Below are 25,584 nucleotides of genomic sequence, written 5' to 3' on the forward strand. Positions count from 1 at the left end.
TGAGTCTTGATCATCACTAATCATATCTTTATAACTTTCATAGTCACTGCTTTAATATTGGTGAAACGAACCTTGAACCTTCTACTGAGTGAGTTTGTGATGTAATGAATAACTTAAAATAATTTTGACTATTGCAACAACAGATTTTTTCATTGAGGAACATACATGTTTGAATGCTTGGTACTTTATTTAAACACACGTATATACAAGGACGACAAAGGGAGACTCTGCAGAGTTGAGCCCAGTGGCAGCATGCATTGGGAGGACCAGCAGACTCTAGTTTTACAGGATGAAATATGGGTTGAAAAATAGGAAAAGACTGGAGAGCAAGTTTCATTTCCCATCACCACATAGAAGGGTCTTCCAGCCTGTCAAACATAAGAAGCAGAGCATGTAAGAGAAGCTTTCCCAAATTCCTGGGAGGCTTACAAAAGTGAGACATTCAGTTCCGAAATGAAAGATGATCAGAAACTGTTGAAAGGGCTCCTGTTAGCATTCTAAATAGGAGGTCAGGTAGAATATCAGAGCGGGGACAGTGGCATAATACACAGAGACCCAGCTGAGTAGTTTTCACTCATGTTCACGGGAGTCTCAAGCAAATCTCAGAAGGAGTACTTAAAAGGCTCTGAATTTATCAAAGGAGCCAAAGAACGCTGCAATATTTCTGAAGATCCAAACTACAGGAATTATGCAAAATGGTAACAAGAAAGTTATTGTTACTCAATTCTGAATATGCTTCTTTTGTTTTCCTGAAAGGCTTTTTATGTAGTAAGATACTATTTTTATAAAGAACTCTTTTTAGTAAAATAGCATTCACAGGCAACTTCGAGGATGTCAACTTTTGCCTCCTCCTAACCGCACAGGATTGAGGCTGTCTCCATCAGGGGGCAATTAACTCTATTTCATGCACCAACTGTGAGACTTTAAACCACAAAACGAAGAGTAACAGCAAGAGTATTAAGTCTGGATGGTTCCTTTCCTTACCCAAAGGAGGTAAGGTTTACGCTAAACTTTTTACCACGGCAAATATCACATGCATGTCAATGAAACCTTAAAGGCATGTATTGTTTAGTATTAAAAACAACCCTTATGAATTTTCCACCTGTTTCCCTTGCATTTTCTGTTTAAATCTGGGTTGATACCTCCAGACAAGAGCATTGGAATTTTATTCCAATCCAAATTGTTACTTCCTTCAGAGAAAAAAAACTTGATGACTTTAGACTTGCACCTTTGCCCTGGCTGGCCATTTCACAAGAGGAGAGAAGGACAAAGGGAGGGAAAGTAAGTGGCTCAGCAGGTCACCCCACTTGTTCTCTGGGGAGAACCCCAATGAAGAGGGACACTCCAGTCACATTCACTGAGCAAGCGTTCTAGTGACCTCTTCTGGGGAACCTGGTTCTTGACATTGTGGAGCTCTGGGTTTAAGGCAGACAAGCTCCCACAGAAATGGAGGGACCATGTGCCATATGATCTTGCTAAGTGTAGAGGCAGAAGGCATCAGACAGTAGAGCCAGAAAGTTATGAAAACAGAGGAGGGTGAGGCTACTTCCCAGCACCCGTCGTTGTCCAATGTGTGACACTGGCTGTTGGTGGGCACCTCTTCCCCAGATGGCTCCACACTCCCAGAAAGCCCCCGAGGTTACAGACAAGTCCCTCAGAATATGATGTCCTTCACATTCATTCCTTGATATTACTCTGTGATATTGAGCTTAAAATATTTCCAAAAGGAAACAACAGCCCCCACCCAGCCGAGATTGATCTCCAGCTTCATGTAAAGTGAGGAAGACTAGAGTGAGACCCATGAGTGATATCAGCAGGGTATGTAGACACTCCACACAATGTATGAAAACTAAAGACGACCCCCACCAAAGATGGTCTGTTAGTCATTTCAGTGTAGAGATAGGGACTCACTCTATTTTCTCTCAATTCTAACACAGATAGAAATTCTATATAGAGTCATTTCTGAGGTGGAAGTCTCTTATATTTAAAAATTTCAAAGGAGCACTAAATAATCTGGGGTAGAAAATAATACTCCACAAAATTTTAGAGATTTGCATATTAGTCAATGAAAAGAAAGGTCCTCACTGCCCTATTTTCCATCTCCATTTCTGCCAAAATGCTACCTGGTCTAGAAGACCCTTTCCAATGTCTTCCCCCTCCCAGGCAGTCCTCTGGGCTTTTCCTCCCTTGTGCATCTTGAGCTCTGCAACAATGTCCCCACGTAAGTGTTTCATACCTGGTTCTGGGAACATTTTCTGTGCTTTCTCTCATCAAGAGGTCTGAAATCAGTGTCTCAGGGCTAGATCGTTTTCCATACCTAAAAAAATAGAAAAGAAAAAGAAAGAATATATTAAAGTAAGTTTGACATATTCATAAAAAGAACAAAAGATAGTCTCCCGCTTGGTTGGTCATCTGCTAACAAGTAATCTAGGTATATGAAATAAACATTATCAGAAATAGGACTTCAAATCATACATACATATAATTTTACTTAAACAATAAGTTAGCAGGTTATTTGAACCAATAAAAATTTCTAGTTAAATTCTTGCCTTGTATAGTTCCACAAACCGTAGATACATAGACAGACTTTTATAAACAGGTGACAGGAAATAAAAACACATTGCAGTATAATTTTCAAGATTTCCGTACTTGGTTAACTGGCTATAATTCTGATGATTTATAGCAGTTTACATCTTAACAAAGAGACCAGATGACAGTTTGGAAACAGCCTTAGGGAAAAAATCAGCAGACAGAAGTTCTTGACCTACCTGTGTCTTCAAACCTCATTCTTCTTATTTATAAAAGAATCATAACCCATGTTTAAATTGGAGTCTTTGTAGAAATCTAATGTGAATCACAATGTTTTGAAAGCAACATAGTAAAACACAAATGCAAGGTGCTGTTGTTGAAATTCACCCAATCTGACAGAAAGCAACAAACATGGGTCCTATATTTTCCATATTTATTTGGGGTACCAAAAGCTAAAAAACTTCTTTCATGCTGTGGTTTTAATCTGCCCTGTAAATATAAAGGAATCTCACCGGTCCGTGGAAAGACTATGGAATCTTACTGGTCTTTTTTTTCTCCTAGAGCAGGATCTGTCTAGGACTCTGTGTGGATGCAAGTATATGCTACTTGCTCCAGGTGAGTGAGGGCACTGGTCTTTCTCTCTCCCTCTCTCTCTCTCTCTCACTCTCTCTCTCTCACTGCTGAAGAGTCTACCAAGTTGTATTTTTTTCTCTTTCTCAGAAAACTCGTTGTATACCAGAAGCCACATTGTTCACAAATGAAAAACTAGCCTGGATGGATTGATTAGCTGATAGGTAAAACACCAAAACAAAATATAACCTAACTGCCCATCAAGTAAAATTAAATCCAAATCTTGTGGAAAGATTTCCTATTATTGCTCCATTGCTGGGGCTGAAAGGAAACAAAAACAAACAAACTGCCTCTTCCCCATCATTTATAAGGTTTCCTCAAGATTTTCTGGAGTTGTGATGTCGGACTAGATCGCTGCTTCTATACCTGTCTATTCTGTTCATCAGTTGATTTTATTAATCTGAAAACTCTCGAGCAACCTTAACTCATTTATCTGCATCATGCTCCAGTGAATAGAGGAACTGATGAATGCTTTCTACAATTTACTAGTAAAGAACCTAAATCTAGAATAGCAGGATTTATAGTCATCAAGTGGCACCCAGGAGAGCACTGTTCACTATTCTTCCTTCTCTGCTTAATTCAGGATTCTGCTGCTCTACAATGTCTCACCTAGCAAAGATAGAGTCTCTGGGGGAAAAAAAATTCACAAACCTGGCTTCACATTGGTATCAGCTGGGAAGCTTGTTAAACCACTGCAAAGCCCAGGTCCCACTCACTCCTGAAGTTCTGATTTAAGAAATCAGGGCTTGGGGCGCTTGGGTGGCTTAGTCGGTTAAGCGTCCGACTTTCGCTTTAGGTCATGATCTCGTGGTTCGTGGGTTCGAGCACCGCGTCGGGCTCTGTGCTGACTGCCAGCTCAGAGCCTGGAGCCTATTTCAGAGTCTGTGTCTCCCTCTCTCTCTGACCCTCCCCTGCTCACGCTGTCTCTCTCTCTCTCCTAGAAATAAATAAAAATATTTAAAAAAAAAAAAAAAGAAGTCAGGGCTTCAGCCCAGCACTAGTGTATTTAAAAAGCTCCCTAGGTGATTCCAATGTCTGATCAGGATGGAGAGAGACTAATCTAGGGCTGGGTTTCTCAACTTTGGTACTATTAACATTTGGGGCTGGAAAATTCTTTGTTGAAGGAGGCTGTCCTAGGCATCATAGGTTGCTTAGCACATAAAGTCAGCCCCAGCTGGGAACCACTGATTTAGGGGACTGGAAAAGTCAAATGTGGTAGATCCATGCTCTAGAATAAATGATACAGCTTTCAGGCAATGAACCAGAAGTATACAGCTTAAAGCAAGGACTGAGTAGAAAAAGAGAGGAAAGAGAATGATATCAGACTATCATTTGTGTCAAATGAAAACATTGTTCACCAATGATGCTGCAATTTTCAAAAATACAAAATTGTGTTTATGATTGGGTGTGTGGGGTGGGAATGGAGATGCTGGATGCAGATGATAAGCCTCTGATGGTTTCTAAGAGGGAATTTATATGAAGATGAGACAAGAAACTCTGGTTCAGGATTGACTCATTCCCACCTAACCTGAATCTCTTCCCATCAAACTCACGCCCCTTTCTCTTTATTTTTGTACCATCAAAGGGGTTGGAAATCACACTGGATGCTGATGATAGTGACAATATCCAAAGAAAATCAGTAGGATGGCTCCAATTTCATCACTCCTATAAAGAAAATCCTTCATAAAATGTTCTTAGATTCATGACCTGTAAAATGGAGATAATTATACTCACTTCAAAGCTTCGAGGTAAAGACTGAATGAAATAATGCCTAGGGAAACATTTTGAAATGTTAAAGGTTTATATACAATGGTAAAAGCTTTCTTTATAGCAATCGTCTTTGCAGAAATGAGTTCTACTGTGTTATAATTGACAAACTAAATAACCAACAAAGCTTTTCCTAGACAAATGACAATTAATATCTTTTTTATTTCAACACTTCTTTTCTCTAGTCTATGAAAGCATAAGCAAGAATTTGAAGCAATTAACTTTCTGAGAAGTCTACTAGGATATAAAACATTATTGCTTTTTGCTAACTAAAATGAACAGACTTCAAGGTTCACAAACCAGTACTATTTAATTCTGACATTTTATGTATTTCTGATTCTATGTAAACTGGGACTTTTTCAAAAGCTTTTTAGGATGTCATATCCCTTTTGATGAAACGGGAAAAAACGTATTAAAAAATATAAATTCTCCCCACTTTGAATCCTTCTCAACTACTCTCTGACTTGTAAAAAGTAAAGAGTATTGTAAAAACAAAAACAAAATAATACTTTACAGAACATAATTTAAATATGTTAACATTAGTATTTTTAAAGGGTTCACCCTTTTTAGCTTATCGAGATCATTTGATCTTGGAACTAAATTAGATATTGGATGATGTAGAGCTAAAATGAACCAATTTGGGAAACACATTTTAAATCCTATATTACAGTCTGGATATGATTTTTCCCTCTAATATTTGATGCTGAGAGGGAAAGCACAGCATTTAACTTTAGCTTTCCGAGGGTTCAGAATAAAGTTTACAATTTTTCAAATTCCGTGTAATGCCAGGGTTTATCCTAGCGTGACTAGTTTCTCCTTAACAAAGCAGTAAGTGGGCACTTCCTTCCCAAGACTCACCTGCTATATATAAGATGGGGAAAGTCTCTGCATTTTAGATCAACTGTTTTCACGCTAAATTTCTATTTATTGGCACCAGGATTTTTAAGTAGAGAGCTGAGACGGCAGAAAAAAACAAAAACCCACTGTACAGAAGACAAGAAAATAGCTCTATTTGTCTTTTCCTAAATACTGTCATGCAATTTGCTCTGGGCAGCTTGGAAAATCTGGCAATATCTTTAGCAACCCAGCTGTTTCCTGGTTGGTGTGGTGGAAGTAGTCCCTACACCTTCAGCTCACCCTTCTCCCTACAGCACTTCCTGGAGCACCCCTGACCTGTTTTAGGGGGTCTTTTCCCATCCAGGTTTCCCAACAGTCCTCCAACTGTTCTAAGAACTAAAAACAGCAGGGAGTGAGTGGGAGATGATGGCCTCCCACACAGCTTAGCGAACCCAAATCTGGGGGGTCACGATTCTGTAACTATAGTTGCAGAGGGAAAGTGGTCAGTGCCCAAAGCAATTATTCAGAGAACTGACTGTGTGCCTGGCACTGTGCTGCCCTGGGAAACAAGCAAGAAAAGACGGGTCCCTGTGCTCTGAGATCCCTGGGACCTCCACTCCCGCGGGCAGGGCGCTCCTGGAGTCCGTCCGGAGGAGCCCACCCACCTCTGCCTGGTGATGAGGTTGATGTAGTGTCGCAGGGCTGAATAGTATCTGGCCATGTCCTCTGCTGGCGCGTCCTCTCCTGGGTTGTCTGGCTTGGAGGGGTACGCCTCGGCCAGCGCGCCCAGGCACACAAGCATGGACAGGGCGAGGGTCAGTCCGGAAAGCCCCAGTCGCTTGCTACCCAGCATCTGCGGGCACAGAAGGCAAAGCGGAGAATAAGGGGGTTTGGAAGGATGCACAGCTTGAACCTGCCTTCTGTGTCTTCCTCGCCACCCACTCCCCCCGCTACCACTCGAGACCCTCACCCGCGCTCCACCCAGCCCCTCAGAGGGAAGCGGGGGGTGGCAAGCACCACGCTGCCTACTAAAGGCACCATCTGCCCCGCCAAACCCCTCTGCTCCATGTGGAAAGTCCGCGCAAATTCGGTCCCAGTCGCTGGGCCGAAGCGCCACGCACGCGGAGGCGCGGGGCGGAGGCGAGAGCCCGCCTGAGCCAGTTTAGATACTTTACAAACACATGTAGAAGTTCCTTCCCGTGGGCTGAGGAATTGTCACTTTCCTACCCTCTTCCCCAACCCCTGCCGGAGGAGAAAAGTTTCTTCTCCCATACTTTTGGTCTGTCTTTGCTGCCGGAGATGGGCGGGTAGGGCTGACGATGCCTTCGGGGTGACAATTTGGGAGAGAGGGAAGAGAACTCCCCGGCAGGGCAGGCAGTCTCAGACCCGATCCCAAGGATCCGGGAAGGCGGCACGGAGCTTCCAAACTCCGGGGAAACCTCCTTCCAGGCGACGACCTCCCGAGGAAACGGGGCTGGGGGTCGCGTTGCCCTCCATATCCTCCAAAAGATAACCCCGAGGGGCCCCGCGGCCCGGAGGTCGGGGAGCAGGACGGATGTGCAGTCGGAAAGGACCAGAAGGAACAAGTGGAATTTAGCCTCCTCGAGAGGCCACGGCGCGTCGGGGCAGCAGAGGACCGGGCTCGGCGCGCAGGGGCTGGGGAGCCGGGCGCGACCCTCCCGCGGCCCCAGAGCGCCCCGGGGTGGGGGGTGAGCCGGCGCGTCCCCCAGCTCCCGCCCCAAGCCGAGCGGGTCGCGGCACTCACGGTGGCGGGCGGGCAGGCGGGCGTGGCTGAGTGGCGAGGGCTGGACAGTCCGGGGCGCCTCTCCGAGGGCTGAGAGCCAGCGGACCGGGTGTGGAGAGCGGGTCGCAGCACCCTCTTTTATGGAGCTCCCTCGCCTCGGCAGGAGGGGCCTCAAGCAATCACGTTCGGGCGACTCCCACCCCGCCACTTCCCGCCCCCGAGTGGCGGGGGGGCGGGGGGGGGGGGGNGAGTGGCGGGGGACAGGGGAGGGGGCTGACGCCATATCGCACGAGCGGCGGCTCCTGCAGCCACCCACACCCCAACTCCCCGACCCCAGGCCCTGCCCCGGGCGGGGGGCCTGGAGAAGCGCGAGCGTGGGTACCGAACCACCCCGAAGTCCGAGTCTCTGCCCTCCGGCGGCGCCCAAACCCGGCTTTCCTTCACACCCCGTCTAGTCCTGCCAGAGACGGGAGCAGCTCAGATCGTCTTTGTCGCCTGGCACCGGGACCGCAACTCGGTGGGCGCCCGGGTAGGGAGGACGTGAACCCTCTACTTGATGGAGCATCTCCCGCACCCGCGCGGAAACGGCGCGGAGCACAATTCTGCGCGCTTTCGAGCAGAGACAACTCGGGGTGCGGATCTTCCCGCGCGGAAAGCAGGTCCGGGACGCCTGCTCGAAGTCGCGAGTTCAGTGGCTCCCGAAAGGCCCCCTCCTCCTCCCAGGGTCTGAGAATGGGCTTCCTGGGCTTCGGCCCCTTTCCCCAGCTCGTGTTTAGAGGGCATCAGCCCACTCCAAGTACTCCCTCAAACGCTAGGAGCCCGGCTCCATAGGACCCAGAGTGTGACGACTGAAAAGACCTCAGAAAGGGGACACGGTGAACCCACTTGCTCACTTTGCTGGGGAAGAGCGGCGTTTTGACCGTCTGGAGACCCATTGAAGCGCTATCGAACGAAAAATTCTGATCCAAAGCTACCGGGTAATTAAATGAATAGGAATTTCTCTTTGGTTAGCCCTTGGATAGTTACAAACAAGTTCATTAACGTTGACTGAGAATGTGGGTTCTCATTGAAATCAAACAGGTTTTAAAAAAGAAAGGAGATCACCATTAGTTTGCACATCACATTAAACCTGTTGAATGAATATGAAAGGTGAAGAAACCATTTTTACAGGATCAGGATTTTATGTCCTAAAAGTTCCCTGAATGAAGGCTCCTAGAAGTCCGACTCTTTCTAAGTAAAATGGTTAGGAAATTAAAGCTGTTTTAACGTTAAAATGACAAGTGATTTCTGTTAAACTGACACTTTGTTTTTGTCCTGTTTCCACCACACTGAGTTAAATATCAATTACTGTGTGGCAAGCTCTGAGCTCTCCTGCCCCGTGTGTGTGTGTGTGTGTGTGTGTGTGATAAATTTTGAACACCACCTCCCTTTCACTTAAGTGAATACCTCTCTTTCCATATTGCATAAACATATGACAGGGACACAAATATCAGGGCTCTCAGAGTGGCTTCAGGGGACTTAATGTCTGGTAAAGTTAGAACAGCATCTTCTCACTTAGAGCTCTTTCTTGATCAGAGGAAAACCTCAGTCCACTTTTCAATAGTTCTTATTTTTAGAGTGTATCACAGATAAAACTTAGAAGGAGTCACTGAATTTGGAAGAAATTACTTCAAAGGAGATGCACCATTCTTGAGGGGAGAAGCCTGTGAACATCTGATTAATTTAGCTTACAATAATGTCACTGACATCCAAAACTAAGCTTATTCTCAGGGTTCACCATTTAGAGATATATCCTTACCTCCTTATCCCCCTGGCCTTGGGCTCTGAATATTCCATCTCTTCTCTTAGTCTTAACTCTATTAACTGCCTCCTCTCTTTTCCACAGTTTTCTATGCTTATACATGTAAAGATATACTTACAGCATATAAATCTGCTTGAGTTTGTTCCGTGAAAGACACAAAGCAAAACCTAAACCCCTGAAAATCAAAACATCCCTCACCCCAGCATCCCCTTCTAGTTTCTGAACCATCTCTCCTTTGTTTCGAGATCAAGTTTATTTATTTATTTATGTGTATATGTATCCTTAGCAACTTTACTGAGATATAAGTGAGATTTGCTAATCTACAATTGTTTAAAATATTCCATTGGTGGGGCACCTGGGTGGCTCAGTCAATTGAGCATCTGACTTCAGCTCAGGTCATGATCTCACGGTCAGTGAGTTTGAGGCCCACATCAGGTTCTGTGGTGACAGCTCAGAGCCTGAACCCTGCTTTGGATTCTGTGTCTCCCTCTCTCTCTCTGCTCCTCCCCAACTCATGCTCTGTCTCTTAAGAATGAATAAATGTTAAAAAATTTTAAATAAAATATTCCATCGGTTATACTTGTAAACATATACTCTGTGAGTTCATCACCACAGTCAAGGTAGGGAACATATATATGGGGCGCCTGGGTGGCTTAGTCGGTTAAGCGTCCGACTTTCGCTTGGGTCATGATCTCGCGGTTCGTGGGTTCGAGCCCCACGTCGGGCTCTGTGCTGACTGCCAGCTCAGAGCCTGGAGCCTGTTTCAGAGTCTGTCACTCCCTCTCTCTCTGACCCTCCCCTGCTCACGCTGTCTCTCTCTCTTTCCTAGAAATAAATAAAAAACATTAAAAAAAAAAAGTTAAAAAAAAAAAGGTAGGGAACATATACATCACCACAAAAAGTTTCCTCATATCCCTTTGGTGTCAACATTTATGCTATTTCTTGCCTCTCAGCCAGGCAAACATTTTTATTAATTTCTTATGCCTCTTTTCTGACTTTTTTATGCAAATAAAAGCAAAACTGAATATATGTTCTATTTTTCCTTTTTTATAAACAAAATAAACATACTCTGTTCAGCACCTTAATCTTATTAATCTTATTATTTAATCTTAATCTTGGATATCTTGGATATCTTTCCATTTAGATCTTAAAAGATTATTAACTTAAGCTCCTCTCTTCTCCTTGCAGATGGAGGAGTGGGGCTGAAAGTTCCAAGTTCCAATCATGCCTTGGTTTTCCGGTGACCAGTCCTCATTCCAAAACTATCTAGGCCCCCCCAGCCACCAGCCCTCCTGTCAGCAAACAGCCACTCTTCTCACTTCAGACAGTTCAAGACTCTTAGAAGCTCTTTTGTCCGGAACCGGGATTAGCAACCAAATATTAGAACAAAAGATATTCCTAGCACCCTTATCACTCAAAAAATTACAAAGGTTTTCAGAACTCTGGACCAGGCACTGGAAACAAAGACCAAATGTATTTATAATACCACAGGTGGTCAGATCAGGTCTCATTGAAAAGGTGACATTGAGCAAAGACTTGAAGAATGTGAGGGAATAAGCCAAACCAAACCGAACCAAACCAAAACTAGGGCAGAGCATCAGAGGCAGAAGAAAACCTGACATACAGCCCTTAGGGCAGGTATGTGCCTGGCATTTTCCAAGAGGAGCAAGGAAGCCACTGTGGCTGGAGCCAAGTGGGAGAGGAAGAGTATAGTGTGTGAGGTCAGAGAGGAGTGGAAGAAGAGAGGTCGATAGGACTGTGTACATATTTTTGGTGCTTACATAAGTGGAGAGTCATTGCAGCTTCTGAAGCAGAGAAGTGATAGGATCTGACCTATAAAGAGTCACTCTCACTGCTGTGTTGAGAACCTGATGAGCAGCGTGACCGGATGAGGGAGGCCTGCATGGAGGCTAGTAGACTAACCCAGTAGAGACGTCATGGTCACTAAGACCAAGGTGGTAGCAGGGGAGAGGGGAGAAATGGTTGGATTCCAGATATATTTTACAGGTAGAGCAAAGAGTATAAGAGAAAGAGGAAGGAAGGAAGGAAGGAAGGAAGGAAGGAAGGAAGGAAGGAAGGAAGGAAGGAAGGAGAGAGAGAAAGAAGAGGGAAGAAACAAATTGCCGTTATCAAAACTGAAGGAGGGAAAATCATTACAAGCCTCATAGACATTAAAAGGATAATAATCAACTTGAATAAAAGGATAATAAGCAATGCCATAAACAAGTCTCAAATAAAAATTAAACAATTTAGATTAAATGGAGTAATTTCTCAAAAACCATAAACTACCAACGTTCAGTCATGATGAAAGAGATAACCTGAATAGTACCACACCTCGTTCAGATTGTTCAGCAGATTCCAAGTGAACCCAAACCCTCCTCTTCTCTCAAAGACAAGCTGCTTTAGGCGATAATTTCCTCCCTGCTCTTCCTGCCTGTCTCTCTCCTACTTCCCTCTGGAATATACGTGGAAAGGTATGGAAAAACAGGCAAAGTAGGAGTTCATTCCATTTGTCCCTTCCCTGTTTATATTCTGTGTTTCTCCCTGGTAGTAAAACAAATAAACAGAGAATGCCAGTTCTTAGCAGTTCTTCCCAGCTCTGTTGTATGAACAGCTATTTTTCTCTCATGGTAGAGAAAAATGATTGTTTAAAGACCCTCCTGACACTTTTCTTTTGGCTTCCTTTCCAAATCCCATCTGTCACGCCATCTCCCTACTTCCCTCCAAATTGGGATTATCCACTTTTTCAGAACTTTATGTCTTCACATTTCTGTTCATTGTACTGCTTGTGAAGGAGTCAAGTAGAAACTACAGCCAATTTCTGGAATGTTCTCTCTGTAGATGATATTTTTAAACTTACATTAGGAGACTGTGATCCCTAGTTTGGTTGTTTTTTGACTTTTTTTTAGCTATTCTAATTTTTTTTGTGCACTTTGTTACACTGGAGAGAAATTTCTTGATCTTGTACGTTCTTTCCCAGCTTCTCTGTGAAGCTGAAAACAGGGTTCACCGACAGCACTACTTTGATTGTGGTACATTTTTAGCAGTGTCTGTCTAGAAGTACACGTACGAGAGAACTCAATTATGAAGATTTTTTTTGGACCAAAATTACCCCAGAATTTATCTGAAACATCCAGATAATTGCAGGAAAATATCATTTTGTTTTAATTTGAAAGTATTCTGATAATAGCTGTAATTCTCTCCTCCGCTTTGCATGTGCAGGCATGTACTGAAGATTCCAAAACAGTACCATAGTGCCGAGTTGAGACTGGCTTTGTGTCTTTATGAACAGTCATACTTTTGTTATTTTAATTTCTTACAATTATTAGCTCCAGTCCCATGCTTCTAGTCACAAGAACCCAGAAGAGCAGAATACTTACTTCATTGAGAAAGCAACCTTAAATGTGATCATGGGGAATGACCAGCACATTTCACCACATTGAAGGCAGACTTTCTAGGAAGACATTGACTTCCTATCATGTATGTGGTTAAAATGCTGCGTAGAGCGACTGCTTCCCAGGCAATAGCACCGACTACCTGCTAGGCTTATTGAGGAGTCTTATCTTCAGTTCAGATAGGGTTGGGTTTGAAGAATGTTCACTTTCTGGTGTGAGGATGGATCGTTTCCATTTTAGAGGATGTAGATATTGTAAATTGGATGTCCCTAAAGATCCATTGCAGGACACTTCCAGCCTCCCAGGACTCCAGAGGCTTTAAATGTGGCCATCTGTTTCCTAGCTTCGCTTGCTCCTAGGGCGCAGATGTTATTTAGCTCCAATCCTGTTGCTTGAGAGCTTGATTCAAAATTGAGTTGTAACACTGAGATATCCTATATTCTCCACGTATATTATTAAACATAAAAAGTTTTAAATAACCTTGAGTTATGAAGAAACTAAGTTATGAGAGGAGAGAAATAGGCTGTGAATATCCTGTTTGTAACCCAAACAGAGGTGGAAGCAGTGTGGTCTGGAGCAGATGGCTCTGACGGAAGATTCCAGATTCTGGAGCTCCCTAACTGAGGCAAAGGTAGCAGTGCCCTTGGTGGGCTGGTTCTGTGGTGAGGTTTTTAGAGGGAGTTGTTTCTGGAAGTTCAACCCAGGGTCTACTGTTTTAACACTTAGTCCCAAAGAGTCTTTAATAAATCCTTTTCTGCATGAAACAACTGGAACAGCTTTGAGACCTGAAATAAGAACTCTGACCACCTGCAAGACCATGGGAGAAACAGTGCTAAGTTAAAGATCTTGCTACCACAGATTGGGTCTCTTGAGTCTCAGAGATGGGAAACACAGGTCTCCATGAGGCATTTCCCTCATTCAGCTTCTTCCATGGGTCCATTTAAACTGACAGAGAATGGTCCTGTGGGAAACATGGGGCATCACTCTCAGAGATATAAGCTATTGGAATGGCGACTGGGGTATCATAGTGTAAAGGTCTGTAAAGAGCCATAGAACTCCCTCAACTTACTACCAGGGATGTCATCTCAAAGCATTTCCCTGAACCTTCCTTCTCAATGGACACTCTCTTGAAATGGTTCAAAAGTAAGGGAGAACGTATTACTAATACATTCTGAAAGTAATAGAGAATTCCATTTCAGTTGTCTAAAATCATGAAGAAAATTTATAATCTTACAAAATAAGAAGGCCAACAATAAGGCACCTCTACTGAAAGTTAATTCTGCAGCTCAGTTATGTCAACAAGAGCCAGGATGGCTTTGATTTATGGACCAGCTTCTCATGGTTGTTAGATTTCCACCCTAACTCANTCTGAACCTTCCTTCTCAATGGACACTCTTTGAAATGGTTCAAAAGTAACAGAGAACGTATTACTAATACATTCTGAAAGTAATAGAGAATTCCATTTCAGTTGTCTAAAATCATGAAGAAAATTTATAATCTTACAAAATAAGAAGGCCAACAATAAGGCACCTCTACTGAAAGTTAATTCTGCAGCTCAGTTATGTCAACAAGAGCCAGGATGGCTTTGATTTATGGACCAGCTTCTCATGGTTGTTAGATTTCCACCCTAACTCACGTTGCATCCAGACATATTGACATCCTTTCAAAGACAGTAACTTGTTTACTTTGTCATTCCTTAATGAACTCTCCAGACCCACCCCCCTGTCTCCTCCTATTATAAAAACTACAGCAATAAGTAACTTTGCACATCTGTCTTTGCTCATGTTGAAGTCCTGGAAATGGAATTTCTTGGTCAAAGCAAGCATGCATTTGCAATGTTGATAACTCTTATCAAATTGCCTTCCCAAGAACTGTGTCAATTAATAGCGTGTGAGAGGGTGTGTTTCCCTGAAGAGGGGTGTGCTTTTACAGATGATGTACAGGGGTTCCTACTGTAAGAGTGGATCAGATGTACCTGGGGCTAAGCAGAGGAATATGCCTGCTTAAATTTTCAGCCTCTCCATTTGGCCTCAGGAAAGAATGAAAGACATTGTCTTTCCAAATTGAAAAGCTATGTTTGTGGCCAAAGTACTGAGCTCTTTGTGGCTTGCTCCATGGTAGGACTGGAACCCAAGGAAAGTGAAACCTGAGTCACAAGGCAAAGCCGGTTACTGAATGGACCCCCAAACAAGGCTAGAGAATTCTGTTGTTTCTATGAAGCAGATAGAAGTTAGGGAAAGGCTATTTTCAGAGACCTTCCAAACTCTGATGAGCTCACCAGAAGTGTTTTTCAAAATACCAATGGGTCTAATTGTTTCAGTGTTAGTTCAAGGAAAACTGTTTTCATCTTCAAATAACTTTAAAGTTCAAATGGTGAAATACAACTTTTCCCCTTATGGACTTCTGAAGGTTTTGCATAATTGGGAAGTAAAGACTTAGGCTTTATAAATATATTTTGACATCTTAAGAATGGATCCATTTGCAAGCTTTTCCAGGAATGTCAATACATGATATTCCTAATTATTTCTTTCTTGCTCTTTTTTTTTATTTGAGAAATTAAGATAGTGCCTAATTTTATATTTGGAAACAATTATTTTAATTGTTTAAAATCTGTTTTTCAATTCAAATAATTTTTTTTCTCCTGTTGGGTGCTAGTGGAGATCATTTAAATGAACTAAGTGAGAGGCCCTTCAGAAATAATTGAATGAAAGACACACTGTATGTACCTTCAGCTCTTCTTACCAAATCTTTAGAGGACCTCTCTGACTCAGAAACCCATGGCATATTACCCAGGAGAACATTATTCTTAAACTTCAGTGCTGCAGCTAATATCATTACCTCATAAGATAATTATCTCCAGTGGGATGAAATTAGACCAAGAAACCAAAGTTCTCTAACTTCATTCTAAGGCTTGAACTTGACACCTCTGTTTTATCTTCTTTCCTTCCAACAAGCCGCAGGCTAACTTCAGGCCTCACTGTGACGACATTCCTGGGGCAGTGTGGTTTGCAGGCATTTTTTTTTTTTTTTTTTTTTTTTTTTTTACAAAAATTTTTTTTTAAAATTANTCAAATTTATATCCAAGTTAGTTAGCATATAGTGCGGCAATGATTTCAGGAGTAGATTCCTTAATGCCCCTTCCCCATTAAGCCCATCCCCCCTCCCACAACCCCTTCAGTAACCCCGTTTGTTCTCCATATTTGAGTCTCTTATGTTTTGTCCCCCTCCCTGTTTTTATTTTATTTCTGCTTCCCTTCCCTTACATCCATCTGTTTTGTATCTTAAAGTCCTCATATGAGTGAAGTCATATGATATTTGTCTTTCTCAGACTAATTTTGCTTAGCCTAATACTGCTAGTTTCATCCATATAGTTGCAAATGGCAAGATTTCATTCTTTTTGACCACCAAGTAATATTCCATTACACACACACACACACACACACACACACACACACACAGAACCACACCACACGTTCTTTATCCATCCATCCCTCATTGGACATTTGGGCTNCGCTAGTTTCATCCACATAGTTGCAAATGGCAAAATTTCATTCTTTTTGACCGCCAAGTAATATTCCATTACACACACACACACACACACACACACACACACACACACACCACACCTTCTTTATCCATCCATCCCTCATTGGACATTTGGGCTCTTTCCATACTTTGGCTATTGCTGACAATGCTTCTATAAACATTGGGGTGCATGTGCCCTTTCAAAATAGCATACCTGTATCTTTTGGAGAAATATCTAGTGGTGCAGTTGCTGAGTCATAGGATAGTTATATTTTTAATTTTTTGAGAAACCTCCATGCTGTTTTCCAGAGTGGCTGCACCAGTTTGCATTCCCACCAGTAACGCAAAAAAGATCCTCTTTTTCTGCATCCTCACCAGCATCTGTTGTTGCCTGAGTTGTTAATGTTAGCCAATCTGACAGGTGTGAGGTGGTATCTCATTGTAACTTTGATATGTATTTCCCTGATGATGGGTGATGTTGAGCATGTTTTTATGTGTCAGTTGGCCATCTGGATGTCTTCTTTGGAGAAGGGTCTATTCATGTCTTTTGCCCATTTCTTCACTGGATTATTTGTTTTTGGGGTGTTGAGTTTGATAAGTTCTTTATAGATTTTGGATACTAACACTTTATCTGATATGTTGTTTGCAAGTATCTTCTCCCATTCTGCCTTTTAGTTTTGCTGATTGTTTCCTTTGCTGTGCAGAAGATTTTTATTTTGATAAGGTTCGAATAGTTCATTTTTGCTTTTGTTTCCCTTGCCTCCAGAGACGTGTTGAGTAAGAAGTTGCTGCGGCCAAGGTCAAAGAGGTTTTTTGCAGGCATGTTTTTAACCTGGTACTTCCTTTCCTATACCCTTTGATGGCCATTTTATTTTATTTTTAGGAGATAAACTAGGATAGATTGCCCCAAATATAGTAATGACATCCCTGAATCATGGTGCCTTGATTAATTAATGCTGGAGAGTTAGGCACATACACAGGTCACATTCTGGGCCTTCAAAACCACTCCATACAAACTCAGCATTTCACATCTAGACAGTCTTCTTACTCTTCAATTGGGCCCCTTGGTAACTCATACCAGCTTTCTCAGTTAGCTCATTGAGCAGGTGAACTTACTCTACTGAAATTTATTTTAGCATACACTTGCCATATGCTACGGACATTTTTGATTCACAAATTGAGATATAAGTTAGGATTAGGTTTTACACAAGTACCATAAAACCTGATGAGTGAGGACTTACGCAAAGGAGGAGCTTATTTACCCCATGTGAAACAAAGTCTAGGTTTAAGCAAATCAGGGCTCAGACAGCATCTTAGAAAGCCAGCAAGGGACTAGGCTCTTTCTCGTCCTGCTCCATCATCCTCAGAATGACTGATGTACCTTCAGCATCAAGCTCTAATTCTGGTCAGGAAGAAAGAGGAAATGGAAGAAGAATAACAAGCTAACTTCAACTCATGTCTTAGTCACCAGATCTCTCATGGACTCACCTAGCTGCAAGGGACTCTAGAAAGATAACTTGTAGCATTCTAGCTTCTATGGTAGGGAGGCAGGGAAGGGAGGGTCTTGAGTGAGACTGTTTACACTGTGTACCTAGTAGGCTTGTGCTTTCTGGCATCTGGTCTTACTCATTTCAGACTTTTTTTTTGTCATTGATCACTGAGAGACCAGAGCTACTACCTCCCCTTCTGCTGCTGAGATGGGGCAATGAAGACCAAGATGTAAACAGTCTTTGTGTTTCACTTAGAATTTTTCCTAAATAACAGAATGAGCACAATGATCAGAAAGCCTGCATTTTAGTCTTGTGTTATTTATCCTAAACTGTCTCATCACTTCACCTCTAAGTCCTAGTCTCCCATTGATCAAAGAGAGGAATTGGGGTTCAACCTTCCATTCTTCCTCGCATAAGATTGCAAATGCCCATTATGAAACCAGCTCTCCCCCACATTACCATGAGGACTTGCAGAAGCCTGGTCAAGATAGGAGGCCTCATCATGCTGCCCGTCATCCTAATGTCCTCTATCTCCCAACCATCTATTAGGATCTCCCAGCATTTGGTCAAGGAAAACTGTGAGGTGTTTAATAAGAAAATAGGGCTTATGTCATGAACTATATTTCTCATTGCCCCTGTGTGACTTGTGCTTTAAAAGTATGAACTAGTCTAGTCTTCCTTATTAGAAATTCAAGCCCCTCTTCAGATAGTTGTGACTTCTCTGGGATCACAAGAATAACCAAGAGGTCAAGCCACTGATATGGTATTATCTACCAGCTTTTCATTACCTCATGGCCGAGCATGTTCCAAAAGGTTGCCTTAGAGTCAGAGCCTCCACTCTTGACATAAGAAGCCTTTTGTAGGTCTGCACCTGTAAGCAAAGCCTCTACTTCAATCTGTGAAATATTGCTGAAGATAGAGGTGCCCAACTATGCAAATAAATGTAACTACTATAAGTCCTCTAAATAACTTGGCACCCATCTAGGGGCATGAGGCTTGTGGTGAATGTTCAGATATTTTCCACAAAGATTGTCACTGATTTTTTGTTTCAACTTCATTCAGCCCAGGTGTTTTTCACTTTGTAACTAGTTTACCTATATCACAGGTATAAAGCTGTTGGTCACATAAATTCTGTTTAGTGCAACTTAGTCAGAGGGTAGGCTTTAGTCAGCAAGTCCCTTCTGACCACAACTATCCTGTAAGAAGTTCAAGCCCTCACGGGGCGCCTGGGTGGCTTAGTCGGTTAAGCGTCCGACTTTCGCTTGGGTCATGATCTCGCGGTTCGTGGGTTCGAGCCCCGCGTCGGGCTCTGTGCTGGCTGCCAGCTCAGAGCCTGGAGCCTGTTTCAGTCTGTGACTCCCTCTCTCTCNCCCCCCCCTAAAAAAAAATAAAACATTAAAAAAAAAAAAAAAGGAAGTTCAAGCCCTGTCTTCTTCTTCTATTTATTTATTTATTTATTTATTTCTAGGAGAGATAGAGAGACAGCGTGAGCAGGGGAGGGTCAGAGAGAGAGGGAATCACAGACTGAAACAGGCTCCAGGCTCTGAGCTGGCAGTCAGCACAGAGCCCGACGCGGGGCTCGAACCCACGAACCGCGAGATCATGACCCAAGCGAAAGTCGGACGCTTAACCGACTAAGCCACCCAGGCGCCCCTCAAGCCCTCTCTTCTCACAGGTAGTCCATAAGAGAAGGCACGCATGCAAGGCACATTATTGTGGGACTGATCAGAGCCTGTGTCTCCAAACACAATGGGTTCAGAGGGTAACAGGCTGACTCTGCGGGTGGGATAGGAGGGTCCTCTTCAGCCGTGGCTTCAGGGACAGCTCTGAGACTCTCGGGATCTCCTAGAACATTCTGACTTCCTCAAAATAGGTGGCTCCACCCTTTCCTCTCTAGCCTATTATGTTTATCTAGAATTTTCCATGGCATGAGGGGAGAAGTCAGGAGGTGGGATAGATCAGACTCCTCTGATACTATACATCTGAAAATTTTAGTTTCATGCTGCCTTTGTTTTTGTCTGACGGGCTGAAGAACAGAGAAGAAAGGAGATCCAGCAAGGCTCTTGATAAGGGGCTCATGGGTAGAATTCAGGATGTCTATGAAATTGAATGAAAAAAATATGCCCTTGTGGTCACTACTCTAGCTAAAGTTTAGTATTTCCTTCATTTATGAGAGTGGAAATGATCACAGCCATGTTATCATTTCCTCTGACTGGAACATCAATAGACATTACAATAAGTGTCACATCACATTGAGGATGAGGCAGAAACCTTAAAACAGCACTACACTCATGAACCTTCGAAAGTATGCTGATTATTAGATCCACTACTAGATCTTATTAATGGTCATTAATGCATTAATAATGAAGTGTATATTTAATTATATCACATTCAAATACTTAACATCTGTATTTCGATATTAAACTTTTCTTTGTAATCCTATGTTTTTGTTATGCATTTAAAAACATTTTTCTAAGGAAGGATTTCATGGCACAAAAATAAGTTATAGGATCCCTGCCCTGGAGATACAATTTGTAGAACACATATTGAACACTGATGGAGGAAAAATGCACTTTAAATCTGAGACAGATTTGTCTGCTAACTACAGTACAACAGAACTAAAAGTAAGCCAGTGTGCAAAAAATATTTTAATCTAACTATACTACTCCTGACCTCCTTAGCATATGGATATAAATGGGGTCATATTAATACTTACAGCTGCATTTCCTTTGCACCTACCACCTAATGTCATGTCTCCCGCTTTCCCCCATATCTCTGTCTTTATAGAAATTCCTGAAAGTGTCTAATGTGAGTTCATCCACAGTCTTCTCATACTCTTCCTCTTTCACTCTTGTTCAAATCTATGCCCCAGAAGCCTATGGGTGGGGAGGGGGGAGGATGGTCCATCACCACCCCCTCAACACTCTGGGTACCTCCTTTGAGACAAAAGATTGTCTCCTAAAGTTCCTAAGTCACAAATCCCCATTTGGATAGGGAAGTGCCACATTCCTTGAAACTCTCCACCTTACTTCAGTGAAGGAGGGAACATAGTCCCTTCCTCACTCTATACCCAGCTCCAGAAGTTAGGGCTTCCTTGACTCAAAGAGTCAATTTGGGGATTAGGGATTAACAGAATGGGGAAGAACTAGACGAGGAATGGGATATATCCCTTGTGAAAGGTCTGAATCGTAAAAAGTTTCTCAGACCTGAGTCCAAGCGCAGGGCTCCAGGAAACCACATGCCAGACATGACCCTGTTCAATTCCCCACCTCCTTTCTTCTCATTTCAGTTCACAATCCTCTTCTCCGTGAGCCCCAAATGATGAATTAACTTGTTCACATGGATTCTTGACTGATCCATTAGACCCACTAATACCTAAACCAGTAAACCCCGTTTGCTAAACGTTTCTCCTCTGCCCCTCCGGACCCACCTTTACATTTTCTAGAAACCCTGCTTTATGCCCAGGGAGCCTGAACATCATACATGGCATCAACAGGTGCCCCATCCTTTGGCTTCTGACAGAAGATGGTTCAGCCATCGGGAAGTACTATCAGGAGATAACAGGGTGAGGAAGAAGCAGCCAGTGTCTATTTCCTCCAGTTTGCTCCTTGCCCAGTCACCATGAGCTGCAGACACCTCTACTGAAGACATGGCGTCTATTAAGTAGCCTTCTCTTAGATCTACAGGTACTTTCTCTGGGTTCTGGCAATAACTCCTTTCTCTTACCTTGTGGCCTACTGGGTAAGAGCCTTCGCTGTTGCTGGCCTTGGAGCACTAGCCCTTGCTTCACTTTATCCTGGCTGCACCTGTCTAAGCAGTTCCTCTACTGAGCTCTCCTCCATTCCTCATGTGAGTATGCTGCCTGCTGCTGAGATCCCGACGGATCCACCTGACTACATCACCTCAGCTGCAAATTTTAAACTTTCCATCTTGTCCCTGTTGTGTAGGAGGAAAACAAAAGAAAACAATATTGCCCTGCCAGTTCTGTGATGGTGCTCTGTCCTTCATGATCTATGTCGCAGTCAAAAGACAAGGCACTGGCAGTACATCTCCTGCCCAGCGACCTGTAAGCATGAGCCAGGGAGCCCCTGTGCAGAGACTGACTCCTGGCTGTGAGCCCCAGTGACAACTATGCAGAGTTTTCTGTATCCTTATCTTCCTCTCGGTGCAGGCTTGCCAGCATGGAAAGGATTGAGCTAGACCTCTAACAACAGCTCTGACTGCTGAGATCGAAGTAGGAAAATTGGAGAGAATAAAAAACACAGATTATAACATCACCAGAAATGGGGCACTAGGCCAGGAAAGAGCCTACTCAATATTGTGGGAATGATGTTCCCAGAACCTAAGACTGGAGAAGACTTTAGAATTTGTGTGCCTGAGTCAATCCCAGCAAATGGTCCTGTTGCTCAGATAAGCTTATTTCTGGAACTGCATTTCGTGAATCACTTACCTTCGAGAAATCTGGTTGCAAAAGTGGCCATTTCTGTCATCATTCCCGTTCTTGTGCATTATGGACACCCTCACTGCAGGAAAGACATTGTGATCGCTGCTCCCACGGGGGTAGAAATAATGTAGCGAAAATGTAGTGCTGCCCAGATGGACTCTGGTGTCACTGATCAAGTGAAAACAGTAATGCCTGAAGCAAAACAGACGGAGGGGGCACCAAGAATAAACATTTATTTCAAAGCAGTAGTCTTTAAGAAATATGCATGATATGGCTAGCTGGCGGTATAATGACTGTTAAAATATTTCTCCGCCTATTTGCAAATCCATCAATCACATTATGAAGTGGCACTGTGTGCGATACAAAAAGGAATAACAATTAACTGAAGTCCACTGTGTATTAATCACTGTACTTGAACACATCCAATTTTAATGACAGCACTACAAGATAAATGTTATTATCCCCATTTTCCTGAAAAGGAAACAAACTCAGAAAGCTTATAGAATCTGCCCAAGTGCACATAATAAGGGACAGGACAGGGATCCAACTGTAAGCCTTAAGCTAAAGTGAGTGATTGGACCTCCTGGCTATATATTTGAGAAAACAGGACTGAGTACACCTCTATATTCATGTACAAAATGTATCGTCACTATAAAATATGACTGAGGCAATACAAGGTCCAAATGACGTGTGAGGAAAATAAGTTTCAGGCTACTCAGGAGGAGAGGGAGTTCTTGCTTCTGAGGCAGCCAACGGGGATATGAGATTTGATTTCGACTTGGAATAATGAAGAAGGTTTGGGAGATGGGGCAAGTGGTGTAGGTCAACTCACAGGCATGGAAAAGTACCAGTTTTGAGCAAGTATGGCAACTTGGCTGGGGGCAAGGGTTCACACAAGGAAGTAACGGGAAATTAAGCTGGAGAAGAAGACCCAGAGATCAGCTAGGAGGGAAATGACTATAAGGCTACAGTGATTAGACTTCACGCTGTTGGAAAGGAGATGTAAAATGATTAAGCAATGCTTCAGAAAGACTGACCAGGTAGTGCTGTGACAGAGGCCTGGAGAAGGAAAAGGAGCGTGCCTGGAGTTTTGGAGCCCAGGAAGAAGGCTGCAGCAGTCAGCAGGTGTGGAGGGAGAGGGGCCTGGATCCAGGAGATGGCAGTGAGTACGAAAAGGAGGTATGAGTGAAGAGTCATTTCAGAGGAAAAACCAAGAGGATATAGCAACCAACTCATACTAATATTAATAATAATAGCACTTGGGGCACCTGGGTGGCTCAGTCAGTTAAGCATATGACTTCAGCTCAGGCCATGACCTCATGGTTCATGGGCTTGAGCCCAGCATCAGGCTTTGCGCGGACAGCTGAGAGCCTGGAGCCTGCTTCAGATTCTGTGTCTTGCCCTGTTTCTCTGTGTCTCTCAAAAATGAATAAAAACATTAAAAATTAAAAAAATAATAGCTAACATTTATTCATTTGTTCATTTCCACAAATATTACTTAAGTGCCTTGTTTTCTTTTTAATTTTTTTTAATGTTTTATTTATTTCTGAGAGAGAGAGAGAGAGAGACAGCAAGAGCAGGGGAGGGTCAGAGAGAGAGGGAGACACAGGATCTGAAACAGGCTCTGAGCTGGCTGTCAGCACAGAGCCCGATGCAGGGCTTGAACCCACGAACTGTGAGATCATGATCTGAGCCGAAGTCGGACACTTAACTAACTGAGCCACCTAGGCGCCCCTTAAGTGCCTGCTTTGTACCAAGCACAGGTCTGGGTCTATAGCAATGAACATGACAGACAAGGCTGCTTCTCTTATGGAACTTATATGCTGATGGAAGAGACATACAGCAAATAAACATACAACAAATAAATAAGTAGAGACACAAATGAAATGGAATTTCAGGTGAGCAATTTGTGCAATAAAGGCATATGAAAGAGGATTATGGTGCTAAAGTGAGGGATGAGGGGCTTAGGTGGAAATAGGTGTCCCTGAGTTTGAGACATGTGAATAGATGATGCCAGGGAATGAGAAAAACACTGTAGGCAGAGAAGGCAGGAAGCACAAAGGCCCTGAGGCAGCTGCATTCTCCCTGTGATCAGAACCACAGGGCCAGGATAAGTAGAGACTAGGAGTGAGGCTGAGGGTCAGCAGGGGCTACACGGCGAAGGCTTGCAGGCCATGGTGAGGGCTTTACACTATTTTCTAAGTGAGGTAGAGATTGAAACATTTTGAGAAAGAGAAGGGCATGATATGATTTACATTTTTTTACTTTATTTTTTTTAAGTTTATTTATTTTGAAAGAGACAGAGACAGTGAGAGTAGGGAAGGAACAGAGAGATGGGGAGAGAGAAAGAGAATGTCAAGAAAGTTCTGAGCTGCCAGTGCAGAGCCTGATGCAGAGCTCGAACCCACAAAACTGCGAGATCATGACCTGAGCTGAAACCAAGGGTTCAAAGCTTAACTGGCTGAGCCACCCAGCTGCCCTTGATTTTTAAAAATATCATTCTGAGTACTTGATGAGAGCTGACTATGCAGCAAGGGTACGAGGGGGAGATCGCCCAGGAAGTTGTTACAATAATCCGGGTGAGAGGTGTTGGTGGCTTGGGCTGGCCGGGAAGATGATGAGCAGCAGTAGGATTTGGGACATGTGGGACGGCAGAATGGACAGGACCTGGTGGCGGACTGCGGGGAGTATGTGGAACGTAAAGAAGTGGAAAAATCGAGGAAGAACCTTTGAGAGGATTTCTTGAAACATGTCTTGATGTAGGGATTATCCTGGATTATTTGATTTTCCTACAGCCCCATCATCTAATCCATTAATAAGTAGAGTAGCCTCTGCCTCCAAAACATATCCTGGATCTGTCTAGTGCTCAGCACCTTCCCCACAACCCCCCAGGTCTAAGCACCATCACTGCTTCCTTGGACTAGATGTCCAAGATGTCTCTCAGCCTCCCTGCCCCTGCTCTTGCTCTTCCCCAAAAAGCAATTCTGTAGAGAATGTAGATTCCATTGGCCTCTGCTAAAACCTTTATTAAGTAATTCCTGAAATAAGAACTACTTAGAATAAAATCCAAATTTCTCAGCCCACGTTACAAAATCTTACCTACTCTGGCCCCCGTGGCTTTGCCAACTGCAGCTCACCACACCCCTCCCCTTTTCTCGTGTCTTCAAGGCCCATCCTTCATATGATCCGGCTCTCGGCTTCTATGTTGCCTCCTCAGTCGGCCTTGCTGCTCACCCAAGTCACTGTTTACTTAGTGAGGTTTTTGTTTGGCTGGTTGGTTTTGGGTTTGAGTTTTTTTCAGTCATATTTACTTTGAAAGGAGGCGTCTTATTTCTTCCCCCTTGAATCTGAGCTGGGCTTCAGGACATGCTTGAGTAATCAAATGCAGCGGAAGTGACACTGTGGCACTCCTGAGGCCAGGC

The 25,584-nt window shown here is 43.3% G+C and overlaps 1 protein-coding gene across 2 annotated transcripts; it reads right to left on the reverse strand.

Annotated features, from left to right (window-relative positions):
* Positions 1-164: 164 nt before the first annotated feature.
* Positions 165-22,306, reverse strand: NPY (neuropeptide Y). 2 transcript variants are annotated; one of them, XM_077775391.1, is made up of 4 exons: positions 22,169-22,306; positions 6,429-6,616; positions 2,237-2,317; positions 165-368 (listed from the first exon to the last, which is right to left on the reverse strand). In XM_077775391.1, the coding sequence occupies exons 2-4, from the start codon at positions 6,614-6,616 to the stop codon at positions 344-346; spliced, it is 294 nt and encodes a 97-aa protein (XP_077631517.1). In that variant the 5' UTR covers positions 22,169-22,306; the 3' UTR covers positions 165-343. The 2 variants fall into 2 exon arrangements, with proteins under 2 accessions (XP_077631517.1, XP_077631516.1); XM_077775390.1 differs by lacking the exon at positions 22,169-22,306 and adding an exon at positions 7,529-7,629.
* Positions 22,307-25,584: the final 3,278 nt, after the last annotated feature.

Source organism: Crocuta crocuta, unplaced genomic scaffold (genome assembly GCF_008692635.1).
Source record: "Crocuta crocuta isolate KB4526 unplaced genomic scaffold, BGI_CrCroc_1.0 scaffold197, whole genome shotgun sequence".
In the NCBI taxonomy this organism is placed as follows: domain Eukaryota; kingdom Metazoa; phylum Chordata; class Mammalia; order Carnivora; family Hyaenidae; genus Crocuta; species Crocuta crocuta.